The sequence below is a fragment of the Aythya fuligula genome, chromosome 5 (assembly GCF_009819795.1).
Source record: "Aythya fuligula isolate bAytFul2 chromosome 5, bAytFul2.pri, whole genome shotgun sequence".
NCBI lineage: Eukaryota > Metazoa > Chordata > Aves > Anseriformes > Anatidae > Aythya > Aythya fuligula.
The window spans coordinates 54,033,096-54,048,190 of record NC_045563.1 but is presented as its reverse complement, the minus strand read 5'-3'; the positions used below and the strand labels follow the sequence as shown (position 1 = coordinate 54,048,190).

The window sequence follows — 15,095 nt, the reverse complement described above, 5'->3', positions numbered from 1 at the left end:
GGCTGTCTTTACACCCTAACAGCATGAGGAATGGCTCGCTGCCATTTCCACACACTCCTCTGATGCTACAAGCCTGTTTTATGAACACATGCATCTTCTGGTCACTATCTGCAGAACACATCAGGATTTTGCACAGGTAGGAACTCCCTGTACTTCAACAGGGAAAATAGAAAAATGAGAAGCCACTCCTACGGAACAGCTATTTCCAGAATGCATAGAGTATTTCTGTTAGCCCATATAGCAATAAGGACAAGCATACATTTTAACTTTTAAGATGATTTCCTTATATGAGGTGAATGCTTGCCTTATTTTCGCCTTCACGTTGCTTGCTTTGCGTTTTAGCTGCGGCAGACAAGAACAAGTATTTCTTGTCATTCATATAGACTACCCACTACAATTTCCATTTTTACTTGTGGCAACAAAAACACACACACAAACAAACAAAACAAAAACAGAACTGCAAGAACTTGCAGGAGCAGGAGGAAAAGCACAAGCCAGCCATAGCTCTCCTCCACCACCATCCAGCTCTCCCTGGTCCGGAGATCAGCCCAGGACCTCGGACCCACATTGGGTCCAAGGGCTATGCTGCCAGCCAGATTCATTTCATCTACCAGAACTAATATTCTGCTCTTTACAGAGGTGCTCACATGCACCAAAAACCTGAATAGCTACCATTAGGAGCTGAAGATAATTATCTGCAGGTCAAACAAAGACAGAACAGTTCCACAAGACCATCATCAAGATACTGCGTTTATACCGTTATTGGCTACACTGTATGTTAAGAAAGCTTGATTTTTTTGTTTTTGCTAGCATCACTCAACCCTGTCATTTCTAGGTTTCAAGATGCTTTGCAAACTGAATTTTGTCCCATGTTACAGACTGGAGAGCCCAACAGGCAGAAACCTTTTACGCTACCTTATGAACTTTCCCATAAAAAAGACATTGTGGGCCAGGAAAGCCAGAAGAACCCTGTAGGATTTGCAGTTTATACCTTATCTGTCAACAGTATTGCCTCCTAAATCACACGGTCAACAGTTAGGACACTGTCACGAGGCAGTATGTATATTCAGGCTCGTATTGATTCTGTCACAACATTAAACATCTTCACTTCAGATTCAGCTACTGCAGATGATAGTAGGCCACCCACCATCAAGATTTAATGTTCCTGGCTCATCCTAAAGCCATGGTCTATGTGCACAAACCCTAGTCTGTACGCTCATCCACCCATTTCAGTGTTTCAACATGCTGCACTACACCCAAAGTTCATATGAAGACTCTACAAGGTGAAAAACGTCCCCTATACTCAACTTTCATCCTCTGCCAGCTGATTATTATGGCACATCATTTGACTTCACAAAGCATGCATCCATGTATTTGCTTTCCCACTTGATAAATATTTATGAAGATTTTATTCCAGTCCTAACACATACACAGTATAACTAATCTTCTTTTTATTTAGTCAAGGAAAGGAGGTTAAAGGAAAACAAGTTTAAAGACAGGCTGCTCCTATTGCTGAGCACAAGCTCCAAAAGTCAGCATTTTGAGTGAACAATGAATGTTTGGAACGCAAATTCAAAGGAAAAAAAATTATTCACAGAAACCAGAAATTCCAGGATTCAGGCACCTACGTCATGTCACAAACAGCTTTGCAGCACTGAGATAGCATGCAAGATTAACATGAGTTTCACAACAACGAAGCGTGGTAGGAACCTAAAATTACAAAAACTAAGTATGTTTGAAAGAAAGATCTCTTCTGGTGTTTAGCGATGATTTTCTCCATTTACTAGCACATGAGCTGTAAGCCTAGGTAACATTAAAGCAGTATTTAAGCAACTAACAAACTGACGCAACGTCTACTTAATTTAGTATTTTATATTGACTTTAATCAAGTCATCAGTTCTGGCCGATAGGGAAAGAACACACTTCTTTCAATAACTCAACTACCACCATCTCATTTTTATGTTGTAGAGCAATGGGAAAAAAAAAAGAAAAGGAAGTGAAGCCCAGTTCCTGTCAGCCTTGCAGCAAATTAACTACAATCCAAGTTATCTTACCCAAAATCTAGCCATTTTGTGCTCCAGTTTCTAACCTCTCTTATTTCTGTGTTCACAGGCTGTGCCTCAAAATTTTGAGTATCACAGCACTAAATCGAGACATTTTAAAAAATCATTACCTTGTTTGACGTGATACAGCAAAACCACTGATGAAAACAGTAGATACTGGAATTAGAAAAACTCAGAGAAATACACACAAATAACACAGGCAACTCCATCTGCCTTGTTACATTTTTGGAGTAGTCATATCAGATGTATGTTGTTTATTCAAAACAAATCCTCCAAGTCACTGAAGATCTGATAGTCGCTGCTGTCATCACAAGGAAGAACTGAAGACTTCAGAAAATAAACAAACACAGTGCAAGCTAAATGTTTATAGCATGTAGATTTCTAGTTTTCCACCTATAAATGAGTTTTTTTTTTCTGTAACAAGCTTACCTCGTCTCTATTGATTTCTCAACTTACTCTATTACCAAATCTTGGAAGCTGCTCCCCTACCCCTCAGTTCCCTTGAACGCATCTCCTTTTTCAGGAGCAGAACACTAAAAAACAGCTAGACAAGTCTGAGTACATATTTATTACCATCAGCGTGCGATAGCCTCAAGAGATATCCATGCATCATATTCAGTTAGCAAGAAAAGGAAGCAGAGTCTTCAATACCATGCTATTTTTTCCCTAATGGCGTAAGGACAGGCTAATTTGTAAGGCAGTTGATTTCTTTCTAATGGATGAATGACAGCCTTCTGTAAAGGGAGGAAGGAAGACTCTTCTCTCACCGAGTTTTACTGCCACTGGAATGTGCCAGGAGCCTCTTCCTGCCAACCTCAGGCTCCCAAAGACAGGTCTGCTTCCCATCAGAAGCTGCAGCAAGCTGCTGAGGAATACCAGGAAGGTCTGGATATCTCCACTGGCTCAGTCCCTCCTATAATACTATGCATTGGCCATTGCCACCTAAGACCGTGGTTCGCTGTCTTCTCCTACCTCTGAGTCACTTCGCATCGCCAGAAAAAGAGGAGAGAGAGAGTGAACTGGTCAAGGGGAAAAGTGCCACAGAAAAGGAGAAAAAAAAAAAAAAAAAAGCTCATAGATATACTATTCCTTCCAGTTTTCATCTGCAAAGAGAAAGGAAGTTTTGACTTGATCTGGAAAACATGAAGACCAGTGAGACACCACTCTGAAAGCAGGTTGCAGGTTAGAAGAATAAGTTCAGGGAACTTAGTCCAGCAGTTTCCTATCAGTTAGGCCAGTGTAACTTTGAACAATGTTGAAAGAAATATCAGCTTTCATTTCCAACACAGCTATTTTACTACTAGTTTGCATTATGTTCTAAATGCTTCTTTCAGCAATCCTTTGAAAATGATACATGAACTTAAATTCAGACAGACATACAATGCTTTCCAAAGAGAAATGCATAGCCAAGAAATGCATCTCTCTCACTTGCAAAAAAATCTCCTTCATCTGCACTAGCACAGAGCCACAAGCACGCATCAATATGTTTTAAGATGTAGATACAGTACTACAGACAACCCAAATTTAATTTCTTTCTCAAAGAATACATCATAGCTTTATTGCTACTTGAAGTCATTACTAATATTTTTCTTAAATATCTGAGAACTGCTGCAATATTATGCAAGCATAAATAACCTTATGCCACATCTGTCAAACTAGACTATAAGCCATCAGAAAACAAACACCAAAACAACATCAAAACCCTAACATTCAGAGCCTAAAAACAAATGCTGAATAAATGCATGTCTGTCTCTCTAATGCCTGCCTTTCCGACAGACCCCTGAGGTAAGCTTAGCCTTGTGATAAGGACTAAAATTAGTAAATAAGTCAGTATGATCACCGAGTCTATTCCCTTTGCACTCCTGCCCCTCCTTCTTCCCACTGCCTTTGCCTTTCTTACCCCTCCCTTCACTAGGGATATCAAAAAAGATAGCCGAGCCCTGGTGTGTCAGACTCGCTTCCAGGCACAGACACTGTGACAGGCAATATCTGGCCACTATGAGGTTCCCAGCTAGTTAGGTTTTAAAGAATTTAATATCACAGCCCACACATTATTCCATACTACAATTACTTCAAAGCCAGAGGCTATCCATTTGCATAATAATGAACATTTTTCTAAAGAGGTGCGCAGCAAACTACAGACTAATGAGTTCTAGTGCATGTTATCTAAAAGTCACGCTTGCTGTATAAAAATACTTTAATTAAAAACACAACCTCTAATTTTTACCTACTTGTACCTTTTAAGTAACAGACCGAGACAGACACCTGCTCTATTAAACAAACAACAACACAGGGCTCACTTCCACAACACTGACTTGAAGAAATGCACTAATTTATTTACGTTGGACTGCTCACATGTGTAAGGACTGCAGGAGCAGGCTGGCTACGTGCGCTGTGCATCAGTAGAAAGGCATCCTATAGCACAGAAGAGATGGTTTTGCTACATTTCAAACAAAAAACATGGGAAATACGGATGTTTCTGCTAAATCTCAGCAGCAGATTCATCAGCACTGTAAAAGAAAGGAGGAACGGATGAGCGCATTTCACTGCTGGAGAAGCATCTCCAAGGACACTCTGGAACCTGATCATTCCAGAATAAGTTTTGACAATCTAACCCAAACCAGAAGTTTGTTAGGCAGCGAGTTCTCTGTAGCATCCTATAATCCGTGTTTGATAAGAGTGCAGCAGGCTTTCCCTTTTCAGCATTAAATACATTTATTTTTTTTTAACTGAGTGTTCTTTATGCTATAATGTATATGTATAACACACTCTTTATATTATAAAGTTTACTTAGACTATATAGTACTTATATTTACTGCTAAAACTTTTGGCTTTGATATCTCTGAAGTTAGATTGATGGAGCTGTTATGATCCTAGCAATCAAATCCTAATTATTACAGCAGGACGTGCAGAGTTGGAGTAACAGGGTCACTCACACGTAGCACCTTGGGCAGCACAGACCGGGACAGCACCGTGAAAGTCCCCAACGCAAGAGCTGCACAGCATGTGCAAAAAAATGAGAAAACAAAAACTGAACACCTCAAAAGCTTGGGGAGAGCTGCACCACCGAGTCCAACATCAGAGCTTTGGCTCTGGAGCTGTCCCTACCATTCCTCAGGTCCCAACCAGGAGCTTGGAAGGTGAAGACAGCACTCAGCGCTGAGCACTGCCCACCCGCACAGCCCACTGCTGGCTGGAGACGCCCCCCGAACCAAGCTGCCTGGCTGAATTTTAAAATGTCCTGGCTAATTCATGCCCATTAGAGCCCATGGCCATCAGAGATCAGGTGAATGGTGTCCCATGCCTCGGGGTGTGAAGGCCCTGTCAGCGGGGTCTGAGGCCAGCCTGGCTCATCCCACTGCCCCGACACAGCAGCTATCGATCAGCGCCGCGGGCGCACGGCTCACCGCACAGGCTGCTGCGGATCTGTCCCCACAGATCACACCAGCATACTCTTAATCTGTCATCACCCGAGAGGAAAAAAGGCCAGTGTAAAACGAGATGCTGCGGAGATGCATACAAGCAGGGACATTCTTGCAGGTGAGGGCAGCGGTTTGGGTGTCTTGTCAGCACCAGCCCCCACCCCTGTGGGGCTAAATGGCCCTGTGTAAATGCTCTTCCACACAATCATTTCCAGAGGCTTTCCAGAATTTGGTAATAAAACCACCTGCTTCGGCAGAGAGACAGGCTCAGCTCCAATGAACACAGTCTAATTTATCCCCCTGCTATACCCTGAGTTAAGATAAAGACCCAGAGCTGGGCATTCCACTAGAACAGCACCATCAGGAAGTTTGCAAAAGGCACTGTAAAGATTTTTAACAGATTTCCAGAGTCTGTCCTCAGCAGTGTAACATTTCACACAACCAGTCATAGAATCATAGAATATCCTGAGTTGGAAGGGACCCTTAAGGATCATCAAGTCCAACTCTCGACACCGCACAGGTCTACCCAAAAGTTCAGACCATGTGCCTAAGTTCACAGTCCAATCTCTTCTTAAATTCAGACAGGCTCGGTGCAGTGACCACTTCCCTGGGGAGCCTGTTCCAGTGTGCAACCACCCTCTCTGTGAAGAACCCCCTCCTGACGTCCAGCCTAAATTTCCCCTGCCTCAGTCCATCAGTACACAGCCACAACAAGCAGCAGCTCTTTGTCAGTCTGGTCTCTCAGCTGGCTGCATCTCCTCATCAACTTTACTCTCTCTAACAGAAGCTTGAAGATGCGTTAACGTGGAAAGCCAACACTGCCCTTGGTCACTTAACCCATCCATAAAATCAGGATATTCAAAGCACACCCAAATGATTGAGAAAGGTACGAGACAAAGTTGTGCAACAACACTGTGCTTATCGATGGATGCTTTTCATATCCTTAGAACTTCAGGTGAACTCCTAAATCAAGGCAAAGTTATTTTAGGCTAATAAGCTTCACTTGAGGTGAGGAAAAGAAGGGTCTCAGTGAGCACAGGATTTTTTTGTTCATTATTTTATTCTCGCTCAGTGTAAGAAGCGTCCTTTTGCATCAAACTAATGCCTTTGAGAATTTAATTGAGCATTGTCAGGCTAGAAGAGGATGGAAGCATGCCAATGCACATACCCCAAAACACTCCAACATACAGGGATTCCTTAAAGCTAGATTTACTCTGATGCACACAAACTGCATAATGTAGTAACACAAACAGCTTGGCAGACACGAGATAATCATTGCACATCAGGCAGAAGTCATCATTTGGATTTAGCTATCTATTCTTGAGGTATCCCCTTTCCTCCTTATGATATCGCATAATTAACATCTTGAATATCTCGGGAGGCACCCCTTCAGGGATAATGGTTTGGAAGGAGGCTCCAGAACGTTAACAGCTGAAAAACAAAATCATGCCTAATATACAAGATTGAAGTGGTTCTGACACCGCCACAACTATAGCTTTATTCTCTGGGAGAGAAAGACCAATTTGATACCATTTATTTACCAAGAAACTTAATTTCAATCATAGACCAAAAAGAAGTTGACCTGAAAGAGGTTTGTGTGCCATGTTAGCACCTAAATCATTGGGACATAAATGGGAATCGCTGTTGTTCTCTTCTCTCCAGTTTTGCAGTAGTTTTACACTTTTTTTCATTTTCAGGCTCTGCATGCCAACATTCAGTCCTTGAACGTGAACAGATCTGCTTCAATTCAACCTAAAATGAAGGTGGATTTTGATCTTTCACTTGGATCACTGAACACCACATAAAACGCTACCCACATAGCCACAGAAACACTGATCTTCTTACGAGTCTCAATATTAAGGTGACCACCAAGAGGAACAGAAATAACTAACCCAGCACACCTCCCTTACAGGACCCACCTATCCATGCCCCATCTGTTTTCGGAGCCGTCTGTACCTGTATCACAACTTACAGCATATGTACATTTGCTACGTATCGTTTACTCCCTTTCACACAACAGAACAGAGGTAAAGACCTGTAATTTGCACAAGTATCGGTAAGACCTAAAGAAATCACACGTGAGCTTTTTCATTTACAGGAACACAGAAGGCTTGGGGGAAGAGGAGAGGGCAAAGAGCCGGCCAGCCGACAGCACCACGCCTGAGCCAGCTCTGGATGAGACGAGATGCCACAGCCACCTCTAGTGCAAGCAGCTCACCGCTCGCAGCCCTGTCTTTGACAGGTCTAAATCAGCACAGCTCCTTTGGGCCACATCTTAATGTAAACTGACACAAGTTGGAAAAAGTCACCCCCAATTTTAAAAAACTTGCGCAAGTGCAGTTCCTTTTACCAGCCAGATATTACAACAGGCATCAACAGACAAGATTCACTGTTTACCTTATAGAAATACATTTGACAGCTGTAGCTGACACTGTTTCTTCATCCAAGAAATTTCGTTAAGACTCTAGCCTGATTAGGAAAGGACTGGCAATAATGAAATCACACTTACTCCTACAGCTTCCTCATTAAAACCACTACAGAAACAACTTTAAGAGGAAAAAAATAAAAGAAAAATAAATACAAGATACTCTGTAACAATCACGAAGATTCAATTTTACATCAATTTTACAATGTGAGCAGAACCACTCATTTCTTTGAGCCAGTTTCTTAACAAAGAGTGGCTTGAAACAGTCACAGACAGCATGCCCATAAAATGGGTTTCAGGAACATCTTAAATGCAGCAAACATATGACCTGCATGCAGAAGCTGAGAACGAGAGAGATCACCAAGACTCATCCATGCAACCAAGCCCCAAATCTGACTTACTGAAAGTTAAAAGTAGGTATTTCAATTATCTTAATTACAAGAAAAATATACAAACCCCACAGTTAAGAACCAAAACCTTATATCAATCGGTATGCTTACAGAAGGTTTTCAGTATTTGTTAGATGAAGGCATGACCATGACTTTCTTCAGTTCTTCCACTCGGTGAGTTTGTATTGCATTTCTTTTTCCAGAGGAGACCAATTAGCAACGTTCTTGAAGCACCACACCGCAGCTTCCCGTTAATTCCATAAGCTAAGGCTTGCTGCAGTTTATAGGGGTTATATTTGAGTGCTTTCACACTGGCTTGACATCTCAGCAGCAATCAGCCGCTTTAATGTCTCGGCACAAACACCCACCAACAAAACGGCACTCAGCCCACGCTGCCCCACCTTAAACACTACTTGTTCTGTGTAACAGAAGGTCAATACCTGAGAGACCACTTATGCTTTTTAAGCTGACTTTGACAGAAGTCAGAAGTGTAACAGAGCTACTAATCCAAACGGGCAATCAGAAAGACTGGGAATGAAGGCTAGAAGCCAATTGAAGAAATATTTCCTCTCGATCCTCAACAGAAAGTGTGTTTAAATGAGAACACAGGGAAGAAAAGTCTTCCATGATCTAGGACAGCTGAAATACACCAAGATGACTGTAGCCGTGTCTTTTACCTGCTTTATAGTGATGTCCTCAAGTCCCCTCTGCAAAGAAAATCCTAACTGCCAAGTTACTGGTGATGATTGACTGTCCATTTTTGCTAACATAAAATAATCTACACACAAATTCAACAAGCCTCCAAAATCAGCTATGTCATCTCTTGCATTGAAAGACTTTGTTCCCAAGGTCACATATTGGCATAAAAACTGTTTGCTTATTCACATTAGTAATCCGACTACCTTCAGTTGGACCACTTACACGGTTGTTCAAGCCAGTCGTATTTTTTAGGGCTATATTACAACTTGCAAAGAATTTGGCTTTGTAGTTCTCATCACAGCCAACCTAAGTTGTGCTGCTAGATGCCACGCTACCCTGAACATTAAAGTACTTTTAAAGCCTGGGTGGAAAGCTAATTCCGCCTCTACTGATTTCCGTGGTGAAATTTCTAGTTCAGCTCAATTTCTAGTTCTTGCAGATCAGCCAAACTGCAAAAAGCCAAGCCTTGTACCAGTAAACAATAAACACAAATACTAAACCTTGTCTCGCTTTGATCAATAGAGGGTATGAAGTAGATACCTAGAAATATGCTTACAAAAAGAAAAAAGCAAATCATGCAACGTCTTCATTTCTATACCATAAATGAAAATCTAGCTTTCTGGTACTTTACTTGGGGAAGATATGCCAGATGCATCATTGATTGGCATATATACACACACTGATTGCTTACTGCTTCAGAATCACTAAAGAAACGCTGACTTTATAGCCATAAAATATGCCATTAATAAAAAAAGAAAAAAAAAAGCATTTGTCTGATTTCAAATGAGCTTGGTCTTATATCTTCCAGTACTAGTCTCATTTTTCAGTAACAGAATTAATCATCAGTAGACACTTCTAACAGCCTTGGATCACAAACACATTTTTTCCAATAAGAAATCAAACAATTTTAAGCTTAAGAACATCACAGTTTACATTATTATTCAACTCCACCATAACAACTGAGTCGTGTCAACACTTTTATTCCAAAATTATTTTTCCCAGTAAACACAAGTCTGAAGCTCTCTTCAGTAACCTTTCCCTGGAAAATTCAATAGGAAATGAAATGTAATACTCTATTAAGACTTGTTTTGCAAACAGAAGTGAGAGAGATCACCCAAGCATGAAGAGTCATTAAAATGGATCTTACATATATCATTATAAATTTAATAATCTCCATGACGGCTAGAGTTCAAGTTAAAATGAATGTCAGCAAAGCATGACCAATTGATGTTATCCCAGCTGCCACTGAGCCTCACTTGGGGTTATATTATACTTTCAGAGACCCTATACTACATGTGTACCAAATACCCAGAGCCAGGAGCAGATGGGAGATGTAGGCTTCTATATCTATCAGCAAGGAGAGGCAGACATCACGGCATATTAATTTTGGGGCATCCAAACAGTCAGAGTCTACTTTGGTGTCTCAGGTCCCAAATGTTTTTCCCATCTACTCGATAAACAGTACACTACTGCATGCCTGAGGAAAACATAAAATATGAGTGGCCTCCAGAAATAAAGTCAATAGAAGGATTTTATTGCTGCCCTTATTGATTTTCTTCAGCTCCAAAAGGCTTCCTTGAAAAAGCAGAAGGAAGACCGTGTCAGCTTATCAAGTAACAGATCACACTTGGTGCAATTAAAATATATTTTGGAATTCTAGTCGGTTGCCCAAATAAGTACTCCTGAAATGTCATTCTTCTGAGGAAACAGCTATGTTTTATCTCATTTCTGAAAGTTTTCCAAGCTGCTTTGATTTCTAATGGAGTGACAAAATCCACTCTGACTCCTCAGTAGACTCGAACAATTTGTGACACATGCCTCCTCCTCTCCAAAATTAGACAGCACCGTTGAACAGCAAAATAATATTTGATGGTCCCTCATACCCCCCACCCCAACTTATTTCACATGAAATACAAATCATGGATAAAAGCCACAGGGAAAGGGAGCTCTTCACACAAAGCCAAGTAACAGCATTGGTTTTTGTTGGTGCTGTTTTTGCTGTTTTAAACCAACAAACAAACCTGCATGGAAAACAATACAAATGATACATACAGCAAAACCACGTCAAGTGTTACCGTCTGTTTGACTGGTACCAGGAAAACAACTTTGAAGCCCCAGTTGTTCGCAAGCTACAGTTTTTCAGAGATGGCAACTTCATTTAGGTCAACTTAATGCACAGAGCCAATCAATTACCATTAAATAATACAATGCCACCTTGACACACCAGGCTTCCACAAAGCACTTGCGCAAAATGGGATCTGTCAGCTGACATTAAGTATGTTCCACTGTGCATTTTGAGTTGTTTCAAGTTGGTCACGTCTGGAAACCACATAAAAATGATAACATTATCATCAGGACAATAAGGACACTGACAACCATGCCACGCTTTCAGCAAATTTACTGGCCAAATCCCAACAAAGCAATTTTTTTAGTCTCCCTAGCAATACCAGTAAGAGTTAAAGCTACAACAAATCAACAATTTAAGTAGACTTAGCAAGAGTCAATGTACCTCATTTACACCACAGATCTCTTCACCAACAACTAGCCAACATTCTGGAGATATCTCCCTTACTTTACTCATATTGCAATTTCCATTCCCCTCAGCTACTTGCTCCATATATTGCAAGAAGTCTGAACAGAAAGACAACTTTTTTTTTTTTTTTTAATATATAGCGAGAAGAGATCTGCTGCGGGCTAGGCACAGTGAGCAGCAACTGCAGCTGACAGAAGAGTTATAAGGAGCTCTTCTGCCACTTGCATCTCATCCAACAATTTAAGCAGAGAGGCCTTTTGTCACTTACCCTTTTTTGATCTTCCAGTCCATGTGTCACGGGCTTCCTTTTCTGATGTTGGCTGGATTCAGAGCCAGGTTCCATTTCCCAGCTACACATACTCCTCCGGCCTCTCTCAGCTTTCCCTAAAAATCCATAGCATGAACAACAACAAAAATCTAAAAGTAACTAAAAAAAAATAAATAGCAAGCGGACTCCTTCAGACCTCGTCCATGCTTTTTATCATCCTTCTCAGTTCCTGTCTGCCATCAGTGCTCATTATCTGACCGGGCAGCCCCTCCGTGAGCCTCTATCTTCTATTTCAGCTCAGGCGTGGGGTTCCCTTTCCGTGCCTTACAGAAGGATGACCGAGCTGAATCCGGACCCAGTACTTCGTGCCACATTATTGCTCCATCAGCAGCCTCTTCAGTGCATTGCTGGCACGGGTAATTTATACGTCAATAAAGGTGTAAATGTGCATTTAATCCACTGCGTTGAGATTATCAGCATCCCTCTCCTGGGCCGCCTTCCTCCCATAAATCAATGTAAAAGCTTCCCAGCGATAATTGCCTTTTGCCCATCTAGCAGGTGCTAATTGCGTACAACCAGCCGCGCACGCCTGTCATCCTCTTCTCGTACGCATCCACACCAACACCTAAGAGCAGAGGAGAAGCAAATTAAATAAATAAATAAATAAATAAGCGCATTTTGAGCGGGCTGACCAGGCGGGTAGCTGCTGACGCTCCCTGCGCGCGCCCCCAAGCCCCCTCAAACACCCCTCAGCGCCTTCATGGGGGCTCTCCACAGACCGCCCGCGGGGCTCCTGCGGCTCCAGCACCCCCCCGGAGCTCCGCGGCTGCCGGGCTCGAGTTGCGCCGCGGTGCCGGTACCTGACGCTGGGCAGCGCGGGGCTGGGGCCGCCCGGCTCGGCTCCGCTCCGGCGGGCTCGGCTGGGCTCCGGCGCTGCCGCCGCCGCCGCTCCTCGCCCTGCCGTTCCCCGGGCAACCGGCCCTGCCCCCTCGCCCCCCACGTGGGGCCGCCGGGCCAATGGCGGCCGGGGGCTGCGGCCGCGCGAGGCAATGAGAGCCGCGCTGCGGGCGGGAGGCGCGCTGGCCACGCCCCCTTGCCGAGGAAGCCACGCCCCCCGTGGCGAGGAGGCCCCGCCCCCGCCCCGCAGCGCCGCCCTGCGGCACAAAATGGCGCTGAAGGGCCCGGCCGGGCAGGGGGCGCCCAGAGAGCGCTCGGTCCTCTGGAAGCCTCAGGAATGAGAAATTAAACCAAATGGGGGAAAGGCGGTGGCGTGTTGGTACAGGAGGTGCTTTATAATGCATTAGCAACGCCGCTTCTGCACCAGGTTGCTGCTTTAAGCACATCTTTTAAGGTACCTGGAGGAGAGGAGGTTTTCTCTTTGGAGGAATCCTCGCCTGTGGAGAACTGCACACGCATCACCCTCTGTTTGCTTCCTCTGCACGCATGATGTGTTGGGCGCTGAACACGCAGGTGTGCTACCACCTCGCCTGCCGATTTGCATGCCAGAAACTGAACATTTGCATTACTGGTTTTGTACTCCTCAACTGCAAAGCAAGTACAGCGATCTTCCGCGCCTTCCAGTTAAAGGTCAGCTGCAAATGTATGTTCCTCTCTGGCTCAGATTAGCGAGACATCCAGCGTTTTATGAATCAAAGGAGCACAAGGCATGTTTGTATTGATTAAATGTTGCAGCCGCACCGAGAAGCGGTAACACACAAGATGTTGCACATGTGTACTCTCACCGATGCTTACAACCTAGACAGGCAAAGACAAGAGGAAAAAGAAAAAACACGTTTTCATCTCTGTTTTAGAAGCAGGAAGCTATGGCGCAGAACTGATGAAAGGCGTTTGCCAAAATCGGCTCTCCAGACTAACATCAGCATTTTAACCACAGGCTATTCCCCTTCTTGTTGGTTCTTACCCTTTTGATGTGTTGCAGCCTGCTAGATAGGTGAAAGTAATCGTGTTAAATTACAGACTTGGACTCTAAAAAGATAATGATCAAAGCCCAAGTTCTCATGTCAGGGATGAGAACTGAAACCCGGAGCAATTTCATGACTTCAATGGACATTAACACAGTAGTCATTTCCTTATAAAACAACAGCTAGCAGTCATTGTTCTGTAAAAATCAGTAACAACACTTTTTAAATGCACACCTTAGGTTCACAGAGTGCCATTCAAATCCCAGTTGCCATTAAGAAGCCACCTATTATGTCCAGAGAAATGAAATGTTGCTGCAGTAGGAGCGCCAGCCTGGGACTTGGGACTCCCGAGTCTGTCAGATTTCTGTCTCCTAAACCCACACCGGTTACTGGTGAAGAACACTGGGTCCCACAGGATAAAGCTAAATGCCTATTGTGGGGATTTGCACTGCAAATGCAGTAAGTCAAAGACTGTCTTTAACTCCATATGAATTCTGACAAAATAAGTCCTTGGTCTTTGCTGAAACTTCCAAATCCACAATAATTAAAAGCAAACTAATAACACTGAACATGCTTTGGGGTTGTGGGCTCAGCAAGGACAGTAAGATCAGGCCCAATGCATTTTTAATTACCACTGCAACACAGCACTCATTTAAATTAAATGAAAACTACGATGCCATAATTGCACTGCTCACCATACGTATGAAATACGAGGCTTCCTTTGTAAGTGCATATTTTATGACACTACAAAATGTCACTGAAAGTTCAGTTATAAAACAGTAAAAGATGCCTAAAAATGCTGAGTAGCATTCATACTCTTAAAAGACTAGCATTTTAGAATAAGTAAAAAATAAGTTTCCTAATTAGAAAACAAAACATTCACAAACAGCTACATGCAATTCATCATCTAAGGAATTTAAATAATTTAACTTCAGATAATTCAGCTTTGATCCTTATACTGTAAGAGTCAACATTTCCTGAGGTGTTTTCATAGACTTTTCAGAACTATCTTGAGTTCATTTGTCTGTGCGTCTGCTTCAGGGTCTGGTAAAACATCGTTATGAAACCGATGGCTGCAATGGTAGGGATGTTTAGAGAGCAAAAAAACAGGGATGTTAAAGTAAAATAGCAAGGCTATCAATAATTTTTCAGGCTCTGTTACAAACCTTTTAGCTTTTGGCTATAGCTAATCAAATTGAATGTTCATATAAGTTCCGATTTACAGCAATGAATTCTTAAAAATGTCTTATTTTGCATTTTTTTAAATAGTACTGTATAATGCACGTACATTAAAAAGAGTTGTTGCTTTTAAGAATCTATTTACCTCTATGAAATCCAATATTATTAGGTTTAGTCTTTGAAAGGTTAACTCTT

The 15,095-nt window shown here is 42.5% G+C and overlaps 1 protein-coding gene across 2 annotated transcripts in view; it reads right to left on the bottom strand.

Moving 5' to 3' along the window:
• Nucleotides 1–12,720, bottom strand: part of NAV2 (neuron navigator 2) — a 395,640-nt gene extending 382,920 nt beyond the window's left edge. For both annotated transcript variants that reach the window (XM_032187594.1, XM_032187595.1), the window contains exons 1-2: nucleotides 12,660–12,720; nucleotides 11,800–12,424 (exon numbers count right to left, since the gene is read on the bottom strand). In XM_032187594.1, the coding sequence (XP_032043485.1) occupies nucleotides 11,800–11,889 (90 nt within the window). In that variant the 5' untranslated portion in view covers nucleotides 11,890–12,424; nucleotides 12,660–12,720. The remainder of the gene's footprint in view (nucleotides 1–11,799; nucleotides 12,425–12,659) is intronic.
• Between the last annotated feature and the right edge of the window lie 2,375 nt (nucleotides 12,721–15,095).